General features: G+C 39.7%; 1 protein-coding gene across 1 annotated transcript in view; it reads left to right on the forward strand.

Annotated features, from left to right (window-relative positions):
* The window catches only part of MRPL3 (mitochondrial ribosomal protein L3), a 50,245-nt gene that overhangs the window by 1,178 nt on the left and 27,246 nt on the right, over positions 1-21,821 (forward strand). The window contains exons 2-7 of the mRNA XM_039242235.1: positions 4,533-4,762; positions 5,788-5,972; positions 6,978-7,069; positions 9,519-9,617; positions 16,569-16,668; positions 18,180-18,240. Coding sequence (XP_039098166.1) covers positions 4,671-4,762; positions 5,788-5,972; positions 6,978-7,069; positions 9,519-9,617; positions 16,569-16,668; positions 18,180-18,240 — 629 coding nt within the window. The 5' untranslated portion in view covers positions 4,533-4,670. The remainder of the gene's footprint in view (positions 1-4,532; positions 4,763-5,787; positions 5,973-6,977; positions 7,070-9,518; positions 9,618-16,568; positions 16,669-18,179; positions 18,241-21,821) is intronic.

The raw sequence follows: 21,821 nt of genomic DNA on the forward strand, positions 1-21,821 counted from the left end.
TCGGCCCCACAGCTAACATCACCTCCAGTCTTTGAGTCATTCTAGCTGAGCTCCCAAACATGTGCCCTTTCTGAATTCCTAACCAGCAGAAGCCACACAGATAATAAAGCAGTGGTTGTTCTCTGCCAAAAAGTTTAAAGAATAACCGCTGGAGTGGCTGGGGATTTTGGAGTCAAACAGGCCTACATTTTGAATTCCAGCTGGGCTACTTATTAGCTAATTGGGCAAGTTACTTACCCTCTGAGGAATCTCATATGTAATCACCTATGTAAAATGGTCACCATATCTACCATTATTGTGAGAAGCAATCTCGATGGTATCTTGTTTTCTCTATGGCTCAATTTCCACGTCAGCAAATGAGGGTGAAAATAATAGTATCTACATGATAGGTGAGGAGTGACTTAACATATGTTAAGCACTCAGAACAGTGCCTGCCACTCAGCAAGAGTGATGCGTTAGTTATTTCTCATTCTTCTGGGACCCCTTCCAAGAATAATCAAAATCCCAAATGAACTCGGTCTCTACGAATTTCTCAAGACTCTGTATCTTCTGGGCTCAGAGGGGACACCCTGACCATGGTTCCAGGTGACAAGAATATAGAGCCACACTCCAGCCATCAGAACTAAACTGGCATCAGGAGAAAGACCAGGGAGACGGAACTGCCTTTGGTTTAAAGCATTTGGTCCCCTGGCATGTGATGCTCCACTGAATATAGCTAACATTTCTGTTCAGTCATCAAATAATTTTAAAGAAATGCAGATGGGTTTAATTACACTAAGTTTCAGAACCATTCTGAATAACATGGGGGGCAGGATGCTGAGAAACTAAACCCACGTCACTACATGGCCACCTCCTCCTCCTCCTCCTCTGTCTTCTTTTTTTTAGGCTGATGTAAGAATTTATAAATAAAAATTTGTTTTTAAAAGCTTTGTATTGAAAGTGAAAACTGTAATTTGGTCTTACTGGAGGACACTGAAGCACAATTCATCATCTTACTGAACGAGCATCTGTGGATTTTGCAATATGGTCTTTTAAGCTTTCTACACAGCCAGCAATGGAGTCTCAAAGTTCAAAGTTTCTTAAAGTTCATTTTATCTATTGCCCTGTCCTATACTCAAAGCACCTTCATAACATCTCTATTGATTTTAGAACATGCAACATTCTGACAACTTTTAGAAAAACTGGAAGAAAGTCAAGATTAATTTAATGAAAATTTTAAGCTCACTTCAAAAAGATTTTTAATTTCAAATATAAGACATGCTATGAACTAAGAGACAGCATAAATGAATATAAAATGCAAATTAGCCAACAATGAAAAATTAATTATTCTGCAATAAGCCAAGCATATAGGACATATCACAAACATTATAAGAACTAACTGAAGAGCCTAAAAGCAGAAAGAAACACATAGAAAAGATATTTCCAATAATCTACTGGCTTGAAACCTCCTCCTTCTGGGGTGATTCTCTTTTGTTGGACATGGCTTTAGAAATTCGGAAGTGAAACTATTCCTTATGTTTTACTCAATAAGGGGTACATTTTTATATCACCTTTTTAAATTAGAGAAGTAAGAAGTGTAGAATTGTAGTACTGAAAACAGATTGTGGGGGTTATCTTTGTTCCAACGAGGAAGTGAAGTCCCAGACAGGCAAAGTGGTATTCGGGGTAGGGGTAACCTCAGAAAGCACAGGCATCTTGAGCCTCGTGCCCAAGGGCCGTAAAGGAGTCCTGGCTGGGTCCCTCAAGGACTAGCAACATACTGCCATGGCAAAATCAAGTATGATGACATTTCCAGACCCAGCTGGCAAACAGGAGATGTGTGCTATGTGCCAGCAGACACAAAGCACGCTTTGCTTAGATCCATTTAGGCAGTGGTGCTTGCTAAGGGTTTCATTGACTCAAGGCCTCTCTAATGGACCACGAGAGAGTTGGCGCCCGGGGCAAAGGCTAAACTGAATAGCTGCCTCCTCAATCCTCACAGACCTCTGTGTGTGATGCGTTTTCTTACCAATTTTCTGCTTTAGCCATAGAGGGATTCTAATGCAAGGGAAGGAACATATTGGTCACAGAGAGCCACGGAAACAAAATCGCTAAGAGCATAAGCTCTGTGCTCATATTGCTGAAATTTAAATCTTGGCTCTACCACTTACTGGCTAAGTGACCTAATTTAAGTTACGTAATCTCTCTATGGGTTTTTTTTTTCCTTGACTGTAAAATGGAGATCATTATGGTGTTATCACATAGGGTTGTTATAAAGATTAAGTGGGAAAATGCACCGAAAGAGTGAAAATGAATTGTTAGTAATCAGACTACAGTGTTTATAATGGAACGTCAACACAAGACTTCTAACAGATCATACCCAAGGCCACAGCACTGCTACAAAATGACTAACAGTTCCTTCTTCTGAGTAGTTTCTCCCTCCAAACCAGCATCAACCGAGTCTCACTGTGTTCTTGTCTCCAGAGCAAAATTTTTGAGATGCCCAATGTCCTTGCCTCTTAATAGCATTCCAAAACAATTCCCAACTTCCCCCATGCCCGCTTAAAATCTCCCAGCATAAGTCCAAATCTTATAACAAGCTCTACCCAACTCATTCTTACAGAGACATCCTCGGGTGTATGCTCTTTCTTGCTTGTAGCAAGCTAATTACACTTAACTTTGTATGAGTTCAGGTGTGGCCCTGGTGGTCTTTGATGGATTTCCACAACATTGAGCACATATTATATGCACAAGAAATGTTAGCTATTGAGGTGCCTGGGTGGCTCAGTTGGTTAAGCGTCCGGCTTTGGCTCAGGTCATGATCTCACGGTTGATGGGTTCAAGCCCCGCATCAGGCTCTGTGCTCACCGCTCAGAGCCTGAGGCCTGTTTCAGATTCTGTGTCTCCCTCTCTCTCTGCCCCTCCCCCACTCATGCTCTGCCTCTGTCTCAAAAATAAGTAAACATTTAAAAAAAAGAAAAAAGAAATGCTAGCTGTTGGCATTGATAGGAAAATTTTTTTTCCTCCTGCTTCTTCTACATATCATACCTCAAGGCACATTTGTTCAAAGAAGAGTCTTTCTTATGTAACTGGAAAGACAGATAGCATGGCTAGAATTAAGAGATGTCATATTTCCTCCAAGGCCCAAAGCGTTATTTGAAAGTGCCCAGGGTAATGGCAATACCAATTGGTGGAATGGAAGAGCAAGCAAAACAAAGTTTTTGAGCCTACTGAATTCCATGTAGGAACCAGGAATTGACCATTGCCTGACATTTTAAGCCAGGATAGCCAGAACACTAATAAAAAGAGCTTTTGAAATAGCTACATTTTTAAAGTTCTGATTCCCAAATTTCTACACTCATTTGGCAAATAAGGAAATGGACTTTTGGAGAAGTAGAATGAGTTCCCAAGGCACACACATGATGATTGGGTTGGGTCCGGAAACCAGAACAAGGGTTTGTTTGTCCAGAAGGTATGTTAGCTACTAATTGCTGCATCATAAATCACCCTAAAGCTTAAAGATAAGCGTAATCATTTATTCCCTTTGACAATTTTTCTGGTCAGGAGCCTGTGAGTTTCTTGGATGGGCGGTTCAGACTCTAGGTCTTTCATGACATGCAGTCATCCGAAGGGCTGCCTGGAACCAGAGGATCCACTTCTAAGGGGGGCTCACTCCTGGCTGAAAAGTTGGTTCCTCTTCATGTGGGCCTCTCTACAGGGCTGTTTGAGTGTCTGCAGGACATGACCACTGGCTTTCTCCACAGGGAGCAATCGGAGAGACACCACAGAAGTAACAATTCTCTGCACGACCCAGCCCTGGAGTCACACGTGATCACCTTGGCCATATTCTGTTGTTAACACCTGCCGGCCCTGTTTCAGTGCCAGCACTGTCCACATGCCAGATGTACTATTTTGGACCAGCACCAATACTCTGAGTCTCTGTTTCCTCATTTAGAATATAAAAGTAACAATTTCCTTTCCAAGCTGTTTTGAACATAAACCACTGTAACAATATCAAGGGCTGTTTGGTACAATGAGCTGCTCATCAGTAAGCATTATTTAGAAGTGACCTCGCTTCCTTAAGGAGCCTGTCCCTACTTCGCCTCATTCTTACAAAGTTTAAATTCCCTTGGGGCGCCTGGGTGGCTTAGTCGGTTAAGCGTCCGACTTTCGCTCAGGTCATGATCTCGCGGTTCGTGGGTTCGAGCCCCGCTTCGGGCTCTGTGCTGACAGCCAGCTCAGAGCCTGGAGCCTGTTTCAGAGTCTGTGACTCCCTCTCTCTCTGACCCTCCCCTGCTCATGCTGTCTCTCTCTCTCCTAGAAATAAATAAAACATTTTTAAAAATTTAAAAAAAAAGTTTAAATTCCCAACATCCTTTTTTTTTTTTTAAACCGCGGAGAGACAAATCAGTCATTCCCCGCCACCCCTCCCTTAACTCGGATCCAAAGTAGGACTATCTGGAGGCGGAACTCTAGTTCTGGGGTTGGCCCTGGTGCCCGGAGTGAATTGGGAAACGGACCGGAAGTGGCTCCCGCAGCTCTTTTCCGACCAGGGAGGGCAGCGGTAGAAAGTCGGTAGGAGGGCCCCGGGAGGGCACCGGTGGATTCGAGGCTGCAGCGTGTGGACGCCTTGAAAGCGGAGCGGCGGGGCGCGGGGAAAAGCAACGTGCCGAGCCTTCCCCGTCCGCTCCATGCCGAGTTGGAGGCTGCTGGCTCAGGCCGGCGCCCAGGTGCTGGGCTGCGGCGCCGGCGGCCTGGGTGCTGCCCGGGGCTTGGGAAACAGGTGGGTATGGGCCAGAGACAGGGTGTGGAGGGGTGGTGCCTGCAAAACACTGCGACCCGGAGCAGTGGCGTGGCCCAGTGCAGAGGGGTCAGCCCTGGGTGGAGGAGGAAGGGACTCGCTCCCAACCGAAGGCACGGAAGAGTTAGGAGCGGTACTCCAAGAAAGTGCCGTTTAAATGTCTGAAGGAGTGACTTTTTGTTTTTAATATTTATGAGCCAGCGACTGGCAGAGAGCATTACCAACAGCAGTAATATTATCTATCAATTACTGGGCGTTTTCTCTGTACTGAATGTTTTGTTGGGTATATTGGGCGCCTTAGCTCACGCAGCCTCACGAGATAGAACTGCTGTGGTTATTCGTTTTACAGATACTATCATTATTCCATATTGTCATAATTACGTTTTACAGATAAAACGGAAGCTTGGGGAAGTAACTTACCTAAGGTCACTCAGCTAATTAGTGCAAAATTTGGGACACTAACCCGGATGCACCTGACTACAAAAGGGACATAGACAGCAGAAAGTATTACTCCTTTTCTGACCCTCCATGCAAGAATTACACACCTCCTTCCCGACTTTCATCCCCTGAGGTTTTCCATGGTGTGTTCAAGTGGTCAGAGGTCATGTCGTTTATGTACCTTCTGAGCTTTGGCTATGTCATCGCAGGGAAGAGGTGAGCCAATCAGATAAAGGTCAGCATCCCATATTCTGCCACCTCCACTGGATGTAAACTATTAAGAGACACATACAAATGGTCCAGTGGCTTCTCCTGTGTAGGACAGCTGTGTTAGAAGTCGGTTTTTCCCAGAGGAGAAGATGAAGACCTTTTCCTCCAGAGTAATCATTAACAGCTAAAATGTGAACCCCATTATTATCATAAGGAATGTGAGGGAAAAAACTTACAAAGATTCCAGACCCTTTCCTAAGGCCCAGACTACACTTTCCAACTCATGTGACTTCCCTTCCGCACATTAAATGCGGGAATCTTTTATATTGTGGTCTCTTTTCCAATGTTTATTTTTACAGAGCAGACATCTGGCTTTTGGTTAGAAGTCTCCATGGGAGGAGTGGTACTTGGTGGGATGAGCATCTTTCTGAAGAAAATGTCTCCTTTGTTAAGCAGTTGGTCTCTGATGAAAATAAAGCCCAATTAGCAAGTAAACTGTGTCCTTTAAAAGATGAACCATGGCCTCTACATCCCTGGGAACCAGGTAGTTATTTTACATTTGATAAGTTCTCATTTCCTAATGTGGCTGGCACATTCAAAATCATAGTGACTGCTGCAAAATGATAAATTTCTTGAATTTATTTTTCATGGCTCAAGTGTGTTTCATTGTAGTGTGGTTTGCAAGATTATTTCTAGCATGCTGGTCCACTATGAGTGAATGTCTGATGGTAATCAAGACTACCTCAAGAAACTATTTTGCAGGTGAAAGGAAAATCATTCTGCATGTCTTCTTGTGTCCTTCAGATAATAAAATAAAATAGATCAGGGAAGAAAAGCTGGATGAGTATGATCTAAACTGCAGTGTGTCACACTGATGGCTTTCAGTTGGGACCCTAGCCCTCCAGGTTTGCAAAGCATAATCCCAGAATAAGCAACTTGTACCTTGTAGAGTTCTAAACCCATGTGTAGCCTGACCAAGAATAAGACATGTGCTATTGAGAGTGTGGTCTCTGGTTGGCGTTTATTATGACGATTGAATTGTATGATGGTCAGAAGTTCTTAGTGGAGTAACTTTACTAAATTATGCAAAATCTAAGTGGCATGATGGAGGCTGACATACTACAGCACCATGACCTCTTCTGTCATCCCTGTAACCCCAGCTAAGTTCTTAGAATTTGAGTGGTAGATGTTTTCCAAATAATGAGGTTAGATAGGAATTGATACTAGGAAAGCAAAGTGCAATGATGGATTTATGCCCTCTATTAATACCATTATTTTAAAAGCAGAATATTATCATTTTACCTATTTTATTTTGTACAGTTCTCATATATTTGTTCATTATACAGAGATTTATTAAATACCAATATGCTACCCAGCCATGGTTGAAGTCTCTTACAAGGAACAGTTGTATTTTACTCTATGAATATATTAACATGTTTCTTAACTGCCCATTGCTCATATTGAAACGACAGTGCAAGAAATACTGTTGCATCATGTTGACGAATGTTGAAAAAATTTGTAATAACACTGATTTTTGTTTAATTATCAGGTTCCTCTAGGGTAGGCCTTATCGCCCTAAAGCTGGGTATGATGCCTTTATGGACCAAAGATGGTCAAAGGCATGTGGTCACATTACTTCAGGTAAGAAAGAAATGGAAGATGTAACAGATTTGTATGTGTGCCAAGGTCTGTTTGTGCAGATCTGAATGGGCTGTATTTGTGTCCTAAAATACATAACTGTGTGGTAAAGAATGGGCTAATGTCAAGCATAAATACTACTAAAGAACTTTTGACTGTTTCAGTAAATGTTTCACTCTTGCCTGAGTGGTGGCCTTCTTGATACTGGCTTTGGGATAACTAGAGCAATGAATAAAAACCAGTGTAGCCTAGCTTCTCACGGATGTACCAGTTTAATTCATAATCGGAAAAAAAATCTCTGTCCGACTTTACTTTCATTCTTTCAACTCAAAATTAAAATTTTGATCTTGTGGCATATATAGACAATGGAATAATACTTGGTGATCAAAAAAGAAAGAAATCTTGCCATTTGCAACAATGTGGATGGAACTAGAGGGTATTATGTTAAGTGAAATAAGTCAGGCAGAAAAAGATAAATATCATATGATTTCACTCATGTGGAACTTAAGAAAGCAAGTTAATTTAGGGAAGGGGAGGAAAAATAAGATAAAAAGAGAGAGGGAGGCAAATCATAAGAGACCCTTAAATACAGAGAACAGACTGAGAGTTGTTGGAGAGATGTTGGGTGGGTGAAAAGGCCAAATGGGTGATGGGCATTGAGGAGGGCACTTGTTGGGGTGTCACTGGGTGTTACATGTAAGTGATGAATCACTGAATTCTACTCCTGAAATCATTGCACTGTATGTTAACTAACTTGGATTTAAATAAATTTTTTTTAAAAAATTTGATCTCTTTGGTAACTTAGCATTGGTCTTGGGAAGCATTTTGTTCTCTCAGATAATACCAACTCTAATGGTTATAAATGTGGGTGCTGGGACCAGAATACCCAACTTCAGATCTTGGTTCTTCCGTTTCTTAACTGTGTTCCTTGGAGCACTGTGCCTCTTCTATAAAAGTTATAATTGTTTTTGGTAAAGGAAATAACTATTACCTACCTCAGATGGCTTTTGTGAGAGTTAGTTGCACAAGGTGATAAGTGTCAAGCACTTAAAACAGTGTTAAATGTCCAATTTATGTTGGCTGCTGTTGTCTTTACAATTATTAGAGAAAGATTACTGATGGAGTTAGGAGACCGTCATTCCCCAGATTGGGTTGGACATCTGAGTTCATCTTTGGGGCCTGGTCCTAGACAGGTGATTGGACAGATGGTGGTAACTAAAATGAGTGTTGATGCACAGAAGTATGCAGAGTGGAGTACATCATAGACCCCAGGGGGCCTACGAGCCTTAGGACATTGTTATTGACCCTGAGTGATCAAAGAGAGGATTATAATTTCTGAAACTCTAGGGAACTTTGAGAGCTTGTAGGAGTGCCTAGTGGGATTGTGAATTGGTACAACCACTTCTGAAAACAGTTTAGCATAATTATGTGGTAAATTTCATGCCCACCCAGGGACGCAAAAAAAAAAAAAATGTGGTAAAGTTGAGATCGATGAACCTTGTAGTCTGGCCATTCCACTGCTGAATGTGTAATAGGAAACTTGAAGAGGATGCCTCTACAACAGTGATTATAGCAGTGTTGCTCTTAATACTCCCAAACTAGAAATAACTCACATGTTTAACAGAATGGATAAACAAGTCATGGTATTCACACAATGGAATGCTGGATAGCAGTGAAAATGAACAGAAGAGAGCTACATATGGGTTCAAGTTAGAAGTATAAACAAGTGCAAGAAGCAAAGCATGGAAAAGTACATCCAATTTGATTCTACTTATACAAAGTCTAAAGCAGGCAACACTAAACTATATTATTAAACACTTCAAAGTTACCAATTATAAAGAAAAGTAAGTAAATGATTACCGTAAGTGTCAAGAATAGTAGTTATTTCTAGGGCAGGGCTTTTCAGATTTTAATGAGCCTCAGAACCAACCTGGAAGGCATATAAAATGATATTCTGATTCAGTAGGAATCAGAGCCTGAGGGTTAGCATTTTCACCATATTCCCAGGTGATGTCGATGCTGCTTGTCTGGAGACCACAAGTTGAGAAACACTGCTCTAGGGGTTAAAAAAAAAAAAAAAAAAAAAAGTGGGAGGCGGGGAGGGGCAGGGCAGTTGGGAGGGAGGTTATTGGGAAGAGCCACGCAGAGGCTTTGTGGATTCTACTTCTTGACGCAGGCGGTGGTTAATGCCTGTTTTCTTCATAACTACTCATTCTGTTGCATATTTATGTTTTAGGCACTGTATGTGTTGTCTCTGTGCTGTGTATGTACTTGGCTTTTTTGTTTTTTAAGGGTATTTCTGTATTTTAAGATTGTGGTTGGTGTTAAGAAGAATGGTGAGATAATTAACTTTAGGGAATTCCTAATTGTCCTATGGCTTCGGTGTGGCTGGGATGGTATGTTAAAATGTATCTTGGCACATACTTAAGTTTCTTTATATTTGTTTTCTTAGGTACAAGACTGTCACGTTCTAAAATATACTCCAAAGGAAAACCTTGATGGAAAAATGGCAACCCTAACTGTAGGAGGAAAAACTGTGTCACGTTTCTATGTAAGGATGTATTTTCATTCTTTAGAATAGTACGTTTCATTAGCTTCAGATCTGAATTCTTTAAGTTTTAAGGCTATTCTGTAGTCACAGACTTGTGTTTGCCCATGCAGTTAATTGTGGATTTGGGGGGAGGCAGTCTGTGGAAGCCATTGAGCCCAGGATTCTTAGAGATTTTGAGTTTGTTCCAGTTCCTCTCTTTAGTATTTGGAACAAGTAACTTTACCTCTAAGCTGAAGTATTTGCCCATCTGTACAATGAGGATAAAAATACTGCCTACCTAAGAAGTTTATTCCCAGGATTAATGAGATTTTTCATACGTAGCTTCTACAAAGACATGGAAGAGGGTATGTGTGCTTGGGAAGAGAGGTGTGGTATGTGAGATCTTAGTGTGTGAGTGTGGGGGAAGGTAGTCAGTGTGCAAAGATGCACCTGTCCAGGTAGAGTGCTGAAGGGTTTAGACTTCTTCTGTAGACTTCCAAGAACTTTCTGAATTCTTAAAAAAAAATTTTTTTAATGTTTGTTTAGTTTTGAGACAGAGAGAGACAGAACATGAGCAGGGGAGGGGCAGAGAGAGAGGGAGACACAGAATCCGAAGCAGGCTCCAGGCTCTGAGCTGTCAGCACAGTGTGATGCAGGGCTTGAATTCATCAACTGTGAGATCATGACCTGAGCCAAAGTTGGACACTCAACCGACTGAATTCTTTCTGAGCTTTCTGAATTCTTTAACTATGGCAGTCATGTGGTCAAATCATTATCTTGGGTAACTAAATGAGAAGAATCTGGATGCAGGGAGGACATTTAGGAAGTTGTTTTAAACTCTGGGGAGAGTTGGCAAAAGGTTTTGAACCAAGGTAATTGCATTGGGCTTAGAGGGGACAGGGATTTGAACAAGAGTGGGTGAGTATATGCTGAGGAGATGCAGGCAGAGAATGGTTCCTAAGCGAGCACCTGGTTCAGTGCTGATGCTGAAACCTGGAGTAGCGACAAGGAAGGGGGAAGTTTTGGAGGAAAGAAGTATGTGTGAGCTGTTTACAGAAAATTCAGGTGGAGTTGTCCTTAAATAGTGGGATATACTAATCAGTGAATTCAAGGTGGTTAAAACCATATAAAATCATCGGAGTCCTGTAGTTTAGTAGTACTAGAGGCCATTTAGGCCTGTCTCATAAGTGTTAGAGAAGTTAGTTACTTTTGCATATTATAGTAGTATAGTCTATTTATATATAGCCTATTTATATTTGTTTTTAGTTCTGCTAAACATTCTGCTGTTCATTCTTGACAATTTATTGGCTAATAATTTTAGGATTTAAAATAATTTCACAGTAATGAGAAAGCACCGTGAGGTATTTATGGAAACTTTTTTAAATGTCAGATTTTTTTCAAATGTTTGGGTTTTTTAATGTATATATGCTAGTCTTCGTGTGAATAATTCTTTGATAGATGTTTTCTTGTTGATTGTGCTTCTGTGTTTTTGTTATGTCTAGCACCATCATCTTTATTTTCATGACCGATTTTGTAAATTCATGCCTTCATTGCCTTGATGTTTGTAAGTCAGGCATAATATTGGGATAATACACTCTGCTGCAACAGACCTGTGAACAGTACTTCCCAGAACTGTGAGCCAGTGCAAAAACAAGTGGATGTGGGGTCAGAAGAGCCAAGTCCTAATTCTCACTTCTACCATTAGCTCCCTTCACCCCAGTGTCTTGAACATCTATTTTCTTGTACATAAAAACGGAGTTGGATTTGATGGTTGCTAATCCTCTTTTGATTTTAAAAGGCTCACATTGGCTCTCAAATATTTTAGTTTTCAAGAAAAAAAAAAGTTCCCCCAAAAATGTATTTGGCAGCTCATTTTATTCTATTTTACTTAGTGAAGAAGATATCTTATAGATAAGATTTTATTAGCATAATTCTAATAATCAAAATATTTCGGAAATGGTAGTACTGCACTTTTGTACCTGAAACTGTGGTCTACGCTTTTTTGGCTTTATTCTCTTTAGTGAATATACCACACAGCAAGGTGATTTGGATGCTCTATTATAATGTTGTGAATGATTTCCACCCACTTACCTTACATGGACTTTTTATTTACTCTCTGGTATAGGAGGTGATACAAAGGCCATTCTTGTTCTTCAAGATAAACATTTTCCTGGTCCACAGAACATGTATTAATAATAGTAAGAAAAATCTTTGTCTTTGACCTTTCTTCAGATTGAGATGTGAAAGTGAAGTTTTAGAATTCTTTATAAGTAAAGAATTTTTGTTCAGAATGGAAAAAGATTTTCAAACCTAAAAGTAAGCAAACTTCTTTTTGTATGTTGTAACCCTCAGAGAAACTTCAAGTACATTAGTTATAGAAGGTTTTAAAAACAAATAGACTTATGAATATAGAATCTCAAATAGTTAAGCATTCTAAAATGATTGAGTCCGTTTTATTTATAATAAATATAATAAATATTGATTTATATATGTTATACAGTATGTAATATATAACTGTTTTGGGTTGGGTTTTTTTTTTTTTTTTTTAACTCTGTAAAGGACTTAGGCTTCCCAGAAATTAGACTATTTTGCTTTTGCTATTTTTGTAACTTATTATAAATAAGAACATAGTCTTTTTTAATAAGGAAGTTAAGTGGCCTTAAAAGTTGATCGAATCAATTCATCTTAGCAGCAGAGAAGCATTTTCATTGTGAGAAGGATAATTGCAGAGAATTTTGAAGAGGGAGAAAAAAATGCAGCCTCATAGATGGGATTATCCGAGTGTGACACTGCTGTCAGTCTCTTAAATTGCCTTTTGAAATCATTTATTTGGAAGTAAAAAAAAAAAAAAAAAAAACCCTTGTGTTACATTGCTGCTGCTTTCAGCTCAACTTGAGCATTCGGTTTTTCTAATGATCGATACCTAGTTTTATGATATTTTGATTTTTAAAAGAAAAAATTAAAGTATTCAATTTTAGTGAAATCAAAAGATAATCAAGAAGTATGTTATGTATTACCTTTTTTGTCTCAGTCTGTAGTTACTTAGGTTAAGATGTTTATCTTAATCTATTTTGTGTTGCTGAAAAGTAAAATATTTTTCTTAGAAGCTCCCTTGCACACTTAGAAGCTATTAATAAAATGTTTTTTAAATCATCAGGTAGAATATGTGCATGTCAAAAATAAATTTGAAATCTATTCTAAAATGTAATAAATCTAAATCTGAACATCAGGAAAGTAATTGCAAGGAGCCACATTTTTTTTTTTTTTTTTTACAAATAGTTTATTGTCAAATTAGTTTCCACATAACAATCAGTGCTCATCCCCAAAAGTGACCTCCTCTATGCCCATCCCCCCTCCCCCCCACATCCATCAGTCCTCAGTTTTTGTCAGCATTCAAGAGTCTCTCATGGTTTGCCTCTCTCCCTTTCCCCCACCATTTCCGCCCTTCTTCTCCCCCTTGGTCCTCCGTCAAGTTCCTCCTAGTCCTCCTATATGTGCAAACATATGATGTTTGTCCTTCTCTGCCTGACTTATTTCGCTCAGCATAACACCCTCAAGGTACATCCATGTTGCTACACATAAGGAGCCACATTTTTAAATGAGAACTTACATGTTTGCTTTTGTTGGAAAGTATATATGGTTGAAGAGGAAAAGTAGGGGACTTGATAAGTGTGGTGTTGAATATGAGTGTTGGATTTGAGTGTTTGGGGGGTGAAACTATAGAGAATGCCTTGGATGAACTTAGGTCGTCATTCTTTTGGAGGAAAGGAGGAAATGATAGCTTCTTGAGGGAACACTGAAGGACAGAACAATCTTTCGTGGGCATCCAAAACAGGGCTTCTCAGCATCCATTGCATGGTTCCACTGGAAGGCCCCAGGGCTTGTGGGCTGATCCAAAAATTAACATTCTGTGCTTATGGGCCAGTGCCACCCAATTTCATGTCTATCGAAGGCAGCCTTCTCAGTGTTACAAAGTGGCACTGCAGTTCACATTTCAAATTGAAATCAAGTAACTGCAGTTTGCTGCATATTCACATATTGTACAGTTGAGTGTGGCTGTGCAGATACTCCATTGGATTGGGGTGCATAGTAATGCTTGATTACCAGTGAATTATCAGCTTCCTCCTGAGTTGGTTAGGGTTTTTCAGTTGCTGCTGTTCTTGCTTTTTTAATTACAAATTACTCTTGGTCTGGTCTCATAGTGTAGCTTCCTAAAGATTTGTTCATCCTCAAAATAAGTTGTGATGTTTATTTTGGGCCTACAATTTTTTTAATGACTAGACTCATGAAGGTAACATTGTAAACACAGTAATATTGGGTGCCAAGAACTGATGCAGCAGCAGGAATGGAAAAGTGGAAAAACAAACCAGGACTCCGCATCCAGATGGATGTCTGTCCTCCATCTCTTGTGTCGTCACCGTTCATTTAGCTCCCTTCTGCAGTGTCTGACTTGCCACTGTGCTTAGCTCTGAAGTTACAGATACAGGTGAATAAAGCAGCCCGCCATCCAGGTGCTCCAGCAGACAGGCAAACAAACATTCATTGGTAAGTGTAAGGTAACATAGACAATAATTGAGATATATGCAGGGTCTAGAGGTAGCCTAGACAAAGAACAGTATGCTCTGGCACGGCTGCCCAGGCAGGAATGTAGGCAGGAAATATCACTGGAGCTGGGACTAGACGTACATTTAACAGATTTTTAACGTGCCTTGGAGGGAAGAGGTGGAGAACAATTACAGGCCAAGGGCCTGGCGTACGCAGACACAGGTAAGCATACATAGAGTCCTATGGCTCTTTGGGGGGCTACAGGTGTTTGTTTAGTGATGAGAGAGGAAGTTGAAGGGTAGAGAGCATCAGGAAGATAGATACACCTGTGTTGGTTAGAGTTGCATGAAAGAGGCACTCTTCACATCAAGAAATACAAAGTGATACAGCTTTTTTGGTAAATCTTCTAGCAATGTATATCAAGAGTCTTTAAGAATTAAAAAAGACTCAGGACGTTATTTTAAGAAATGAGGTATCCAGAAGGTTTTCCATTCAAAGATATTTTTTATTCAAGGATATTTACATTAGCGGAAAAAAAGGGCAGGGCTGAAGGGAAAAGCAAGCAGCAGGACCTACCAGGGGCTGGGGATGTTTCAGCATCTGAAGTTTCTGTTCTCAAAGCTTACGTTTTGATGGGATTAGAAGTGAATCAGGGAGGCTATAGCATAGAAGATAGACAATAAAAAATGGCTATCATGATATATAGAAGGAAGTGCTTCGAAGACTAATAAGGTAAGTTGAAAGGATTGCAAGTGAGAGTGGTGCTATTTTAGATAGAATAATCAGGAAAGAGAAGTTAATACTTGGATGGAGGCCTGAATAAAGTGAAGGAGCACTTTAGTCCTGCAAAAATCTGGCTGAAAAGCATTTCAGGCAGTGGAGACTATACGCAAATTACCTTAGGCCATTGTTTAATGTGTTGTTGGAATGGTAAGGAGGAATGTATTGTACCTGAAGCAGGGTAGCCAAGAGGAGAGTAGTAGATGATGACAGAAGGTCTAGAATCTTGTAAAACATGTTAAGGATTTAGGATTGATTCTGCATGAGATGGAAACCATTGTGGAGACATGAGTTTTAAAAGGATCGTGCCAGCCTGTGACTGTGGAGAACAGAGCATGGAGTCAGGAGTGTGGAAGTTTGTAGACCGATTAAGAGGCTCTGGAAATAATCCAGTCAAAAGATGGTGGATTGGGGTGCAGATGAGAAGTAGTTGATATGGGCTGTATTTTTTCTCTTTTGCTTGAGAGACACAGAGCGTGAGCAGGGGAGAGGCAGAGAATCCCAGGCAGTCTCCACACTCAGTGAGGAGCCTGTCGTGGGGCTTAATCCCAGGACCTGTGAGATCATGACCTCAGCTGAAATCAAGTGTCGGACACTTACCCGACTCAGCCACCCAGGCCCACATGGACTGTATTTTCAGAGTCTGCAGGAACTGCTGATGAGTGGGACGTGGGATGTGAGAAAGAAAAGAGTCAAAGGTAATCACGAGATTTGGGGTCCAAACAACAGAAGTATGGAGTTGCCATTTATTGAGATTTAGAAGATCAGAGGAAAGCAGTCTTCTGGGGGAAAGTTGAGTTCAATTTTAGACGTGTCAAATTTGAGTTGCTTTGTGACATTGAAGTGAGATACCGAGTTGACATTTGGACAAATGAATTTGCAGTTCAGAGTGGAATTTGCGATTGAGGTTAGAAATGTGGGGTTATTAGCATGGGAAAGAACAGAGAGTGACAGTCTCAAGGAGAAAGTGGTCACCTGTGCCAAACATTGATGATAGAGCCCATAAGATGAGTATTGACCAGTGTTTTTGACCACATGGAGATGGTTGGTGACCTTGACAAGCACTTTGCATTGAGTATTAGGTGCTGCAAGTACCTAATTAAAGTGGGTAAGTTGTTTGTTTTAATTTATTTTGAGAGAGATGGAGAGAGAGCACACATGCACACGCATGGAGGAGGGCAGAGAAAGGGGGAGAGACAGAATCCCAAGCAAGCTCCATTCTCTCAGTGCAGAGCCCGAAGTAGGGCTCCATCCCATGAACTGTGAGATCATGACAGGAGCCAAAGTCAAGAGTCAGATGCTTAACCGACCGAGCCACCCAGGTGCGCCAGGATTGGGTTTCTTGGTACTTACAGTCTCCACTCAGAATTCACATATGATCACAACTCTAGTTTTTTTCCTACAGAAGGAAAGTCTTTTACCATTTACTGTACATGAGCTCAACCATGCACATGGTTGGGCCCTTGGTGTAATGGATTATAGATGAAAATCCCACCTCCCTTAAATAAGAGGAATATGGTGCTCTTTGTTCATTAGGGGAACAGTGTGCTCTTAGTGATGTTAACTTGGTTTAGATCTTAGATCTCTGTGCATTGAACTCCACATTTAGTATTAATGAGTTACGTATGTGCACTGCTTTTCCTTTAGAAATCTCCATCTATATTGGAATTTTACCAAGAACTTGGATTGCCACCAAAGCAAAAAGTTAAAATCTTTCGTGTAACAGATAATGCTGTGATTAAGCCAGGTAATCTGAGGTTGGGGAAAGGAGGGAGGCAAAAATACCCAAATACATGATTTGTTTAATGTTAGCCCTTTCTGTAAAGCTGAATCCACAATTCAAAGCCCCAAAACATTTATTTTTAAATACAAAACAGTATCTAATCGCTGGGGACAAACAAGCTTTTTTCCTTTTTGACTGCAAAGAACTGTAGAGAACTCTTTGTTTTCCATTAAAGAGGGAGGAGTGCTTTTGTTTTTAATTTGTATAGGGAGTTTTACATTTGGAAAAGTCACTCCAAATAAATACACTAACTTTTATTTATTTTTATTTTTTTAAATACGCTAACTTTTAAAATGTGATGTTCAGTCGGTGTAGGGTGACATTTTAATAAGTGAGGAACAGCTAGACTCCCATTGAGATAGAATTTGAGAAAATATGAAACAGTAAAGTGACAAATCATAGCACCTCCATTCTTACTTAAAAATTCCGAAGTATTTTACCTACTCCACGAAATGTCAAAAAGTACAGTTTGGCAATGTGGTTATATCAGTTTATGTAGTTAACACCATTTTGACATCTTTGAACTTCAGAAAAGCTCCTGATCTCTTGAACTTGAGTTCTAACATTTAGACAGTTGGAGGGTGTTTTGAGATTTGATATTTAAAATCTGAACCGAATTTCATGAAGTAAAATACAGTTGCAATAGACCTTACTGATTGGAGTGACAGGAACAGCCTTGATACAAGCTAGAATAAAAGTGTTTTTTTGAAGTTTAAGTTTTATAGTTCAAAGCTAAAGTGAATGGAATTAAAGGAACAGATGTAAAAATTCGGTCCACATTAACTTTTGTCATAGCTCAAACCATGTGAAATTGTTTTTATGGCTTAAAGGTGGTCGTGTATCAGCAGTTCAAGTCATTCAGCCTTCTAGAAATTCAGTCAGTTTTAATCTCCCCTATTTTTTTTAATTCAAGGTTTTTTTCTGCCCATGCAAATCTAGATTAGGTCCTGCATTAAAGGATACTACCCCTCTGAAATCCCATGGAACCTTATTCCCTGTTAAACAAGCCAAAATTAACATTCAGTTATATTCCCTACTACAATGATTATGGCTTTTTTTTTTTTTTTTTTAAGAAAAAAGAAGTCTCTTATTTGATGATGTTAATGTTGATTCTTCATCTAGATAATAAATTCTTGAAGTCAGAAGCTGTGTCTTATGCTTCTGTTTTTCTAACTGTACATATAGTAAATGTACAGTATTTGCAGATTAAATTGTCAAATTAAATAGTTCTCATAGTGTTTTAAATTTATGCAAACAAAATGCTGTAAAGGGATTTCCCTTACAAAATTCCTTTAAATAACACATTTTTCTGGTGTATTTTAAGTAAGACTCTTAATATATTATTATAATAATTATAATTGCAGAAGAGAATCTTTTACTTTTTTTGAAATCTGATAGGCTTTCTAGATGTAATTTATGTTCAGTGAAGTTGTCCTGAGCCAACATTTCAAGTTGCTTGTTTTCTTTTCATAAAGGTACTCCTCTTTATGCTGCTCACTTTCGCCCAGGACAGTACGTGGATGTCACAGCCAAAACGTAAGTCCACTTAACAGGATCTTTTCCTTTTGTTCTCCTCATATTAAAAAATTATGGAGCAAGTGAAAGTATAATCTTTCAAGTGAGTGAGTAAAGATTAACCATTATTGTCATTCATAATTTTATAATGTTACTGATTGTACTGGATTTTAAATTGCACTGAATTAGTTGTATGTGAAGAGTTCATATCAACTCAGGTTTTAAACTGAGATGCATGCTCCTTGAAATGGGACTGAAAGAAAGGTCACATTACTCAGGTTCTTTTTGGGTTGGGCCCCACTTCTATTTTTAAGACCGAAGGCTACCTGCAGTTCGATGGTGAACTATAAATGCACAGTGCTATGCAGTTCAGTTCGTGTGAGATTGTTTCATCTAGTAATTGGTGGTTCTTTCCAACTCTAGGAGATGGTTAAATTAGAAGTATTTTATACTGTTCCTGATAGTTGTTTTGCTTAAGGTTCCCCTAGGGTAACTATAAAACATTTTGTTAACTGTGTTAAAAGCCTATCAAAAGCTGGAGGAAGCAGTAGTACACCTTACGCCACTAGTAGCATGGTGTTCTCTCTCAGTACTGGACAAGTGAGACTTCTTCCATAAAAGCAGGATAGTTTTTATCCTTAAACAGAGTTTAATTTGGTAGAAATCAACACTTAATTGTCATACTAACAGAGAAATGCAGACTTTGAGTCATATTCAGGCTGGGCAGAGGTATTTTTGGTACTGTAGTTTTTTCATATCTTACTATCAGATGACTTGAGAAAAGTTTGGTACCGGCAACCTGATCTCCAGGAAACATTTAGCTCTTACAGAGCAGCTTTTCAAAATTTGGTTAAGGTTACTTCACTGTGGAATGAAGTAACTGAGCCCTCATCTGTGTTTATGTAGAAATTGTTTCAGTTTATGTTAGGAGAATCCACCTGATCTAGGCTAAACTAAACTCCAAATACTAGCTCTTGGCTCTTCTTGTTTCTTGTTCTGTCAACACAGATGATAATTTTACTTCTTTTGTATGCCTTTTTTGTCATTTGAAAAATAGGTCTGGGAACCCTTTGAAAATTAACAGTGGTCCACAGATGCTCTGGAACAGTCAAAATCACAGTGACTGGGCCAAAGAGCTTTTAAGCCAGGAAACCAGATTAGTGCCAACATCAGTTTCCTTAATGCAGTCAGATATACTTTATTTCCATTCAGATAAGAGCCCTAGCAAACAACCCTTACCTTTGATTAGCTATTTAGAAATGGAATCATAGAGTCAGATAGATTGACAATTCAGTGAGTCCTCTCTTTAGAGAGATTATGTACTTCTCGCCTTTTTTTCCCCTGCATCCTGATTGTTGCAGTTTCATTCCTACTTACTGGGGCCTCTAAAATTACTTGGTAACTTTCTTTGTCAAGAACTCAGAATGTGGAAGCTGTAAAACTGGTTACCTGGGGAGATGTGTGTGTTGTGAATCAGATGATTTTGTTTTTTAAATTTTGGAGTTAATTATTACATATAATAAAGTACCTCAGTAATTCTGTTAATTTACACACAGTTGGTAGTGTGTGAATTCCATTACCTAATTTACAGGATATATGAGATATTCCAAGCAGTCCTACAAAGTCAGAGGCCTTTGTTAGCAGGTGCCTTCTGGTGGGCTTTGTGACTAGCTTGAACTAAGCCAGCTTTTAATTTTTATTTTTTTTAATGTTTTTTTATTTCTGAGAGAGAGAGAGACAGGGTGAGCAGGGGAGGGTCAGAGAGAGAGGGAGACACAGAATCTGAAACAGGCTCCAGGCTCTGAGCTAACTGTCAGCACAGAGCCCGATGCGGGGCTTGAACCCACGAACTGTGAGATCATGACCTGAGCTAAAGTCGGACGCTTAACCGAATGAGCCACCCAGGCGCCCATAAAGCCAGCTTTTTAGATGCCTGTGTTCAGTAAACGCTTTCATTTCATATGCTGTTGTCAGGTTTCGTTGGATTCTTAAAAGTTATTTTAAAAACTTCATCTTATTATGGGCACAAAATGAAAAGGAAACTGTTTTGTTTTAATATCATGTACCTAGAAAACTGTAAACCCTTGTGCCAGCCTCAGGACTAGATGGCTGATAAGAGCTGAGAGGACAACGAGGCCTGGGATTTAAAGCAGTTGCCGTTCAGCTCTGGAGAAGGGAGGACTTGCGTTTAAGAAGATCTCACTGTTGTGTGGGCTGCAGTACAGGATTCTCTTCGACTTTTCACTGTGTAACAGGGCAAGAGTTACCCCACACAAGTGTGCACTTTAGTCTGAGGGCGTGTCTTTACGTGGTATCACTTGAGATCAGATAAAATAGAGCTTCACTTTTTACTGAATATTTCCAGTGACTCTTGTAGCTAGCATGTTAGTATGGCCTCAAGATGCTTATAAGTGCTTGTAGATTAGTAGGACTCTGTCCTTCTCATGAGGAGCCATTTTGAATTCCTTCCAGGGGCAGCACTGGGTCCTCAGCTGATACAGTGGCTACTGCCTCTTCTCTTTGCCACTGACAGATTATGGGAAACACACATGTGCATCTGCTTGCTTTTCTTTGTCGTTTTTAAATTCTGTCTCCTTTGCCTGATGCTTTTCATTTTAGGGAGTTGACGTTCTTCACAGCCAATGAGAATGTTCTTCTCCTTGTTGACTGTGAATGGAACCATCATCTTTTGGGAATAGACTACAAGTACTCTCAGTCCCGTACTGTGGCTTACTTGTAGCCAGAGATGTGCTTCTTTGTCCTCCATTTCCAGCCCCTGTTTTAAATGTTTTGAAATGTCTGGACCCCCTCTTCTTGATTATTAATCCTGTTAGAAAAAAATTATACAGTGACACAGGTAAGCACAGGTAGGTCAGATGATGGAGGGCATGCATTTGCAGGCAGGGGCAATGCTTGTCACACTTGAGCAGGTTTCTGAATCTGCAGGACTGCTTGCTAGACACAGATTATAGGGAACCCCCACCCTCAGTTCTTGTTCGGTAGATCTGGGTTAGTACCTAAGAACTTGCATTTCTAACAAGTGCCTAGTGATGTGGATGCTACTAGTCCAGGGACCACACTTTAAGAAACACTGGACTGAAGAACAGTCACAGGCTCACCAGTGAAACTGCTTTCCCTTCCTACTCCTTTACCCAGCTTGGAATCCTAATTCCTTCCTTTCCCTAAGTCTACTCAAATTATAACACGTTAACATCTGTTTTACAGCAAGCACATTTAATCAATTCAGTTTCAAGTAACAGGGCAATAAAAGTAGACCTATTTATAACTCACATTTCAGTTAACAGAAAACTGAAAATTGGTCTCTTGAGTAATTAATGGGCTTCATCATCTTTCCATTAGAAAAGAAAAATCTCAAATCTCTAATTGAAAATCTTCATTTTTCTCATAGTGTAATAATTATATTTAATTGTTAAATCTTTACTTATATTTTGAGTATTTTAACTTTTTTTGCTTTATACTTTGAATTTTAATTGCTTGACTAAACATATTTTGGAAATAACTAAGAAAATTTGGGGGTGCCTGGGTGGCTCAGTCAGACATCTGATTCTTGATATCGGCTCAGGTCTTGATCTCAGGATTGT

The sequence above is a fragment of the Hyaena hyaena genome, unplaced genomic scaffold (genome assembly GCF_003009895.1).
Source record: "Hyaena hyaena isolate Hyena2069 unplaced genomic scaffold, ASM300989v1 scaffold_210, whole genome shotgun sequence".
Classification (NCBI taxonomy): domain Eukaryota; kingdom Metazoa; phylum Chordata; class Mammalia; order Carnivora; family Hyaenidae; genus Hyaena; species Hyaena hyaena.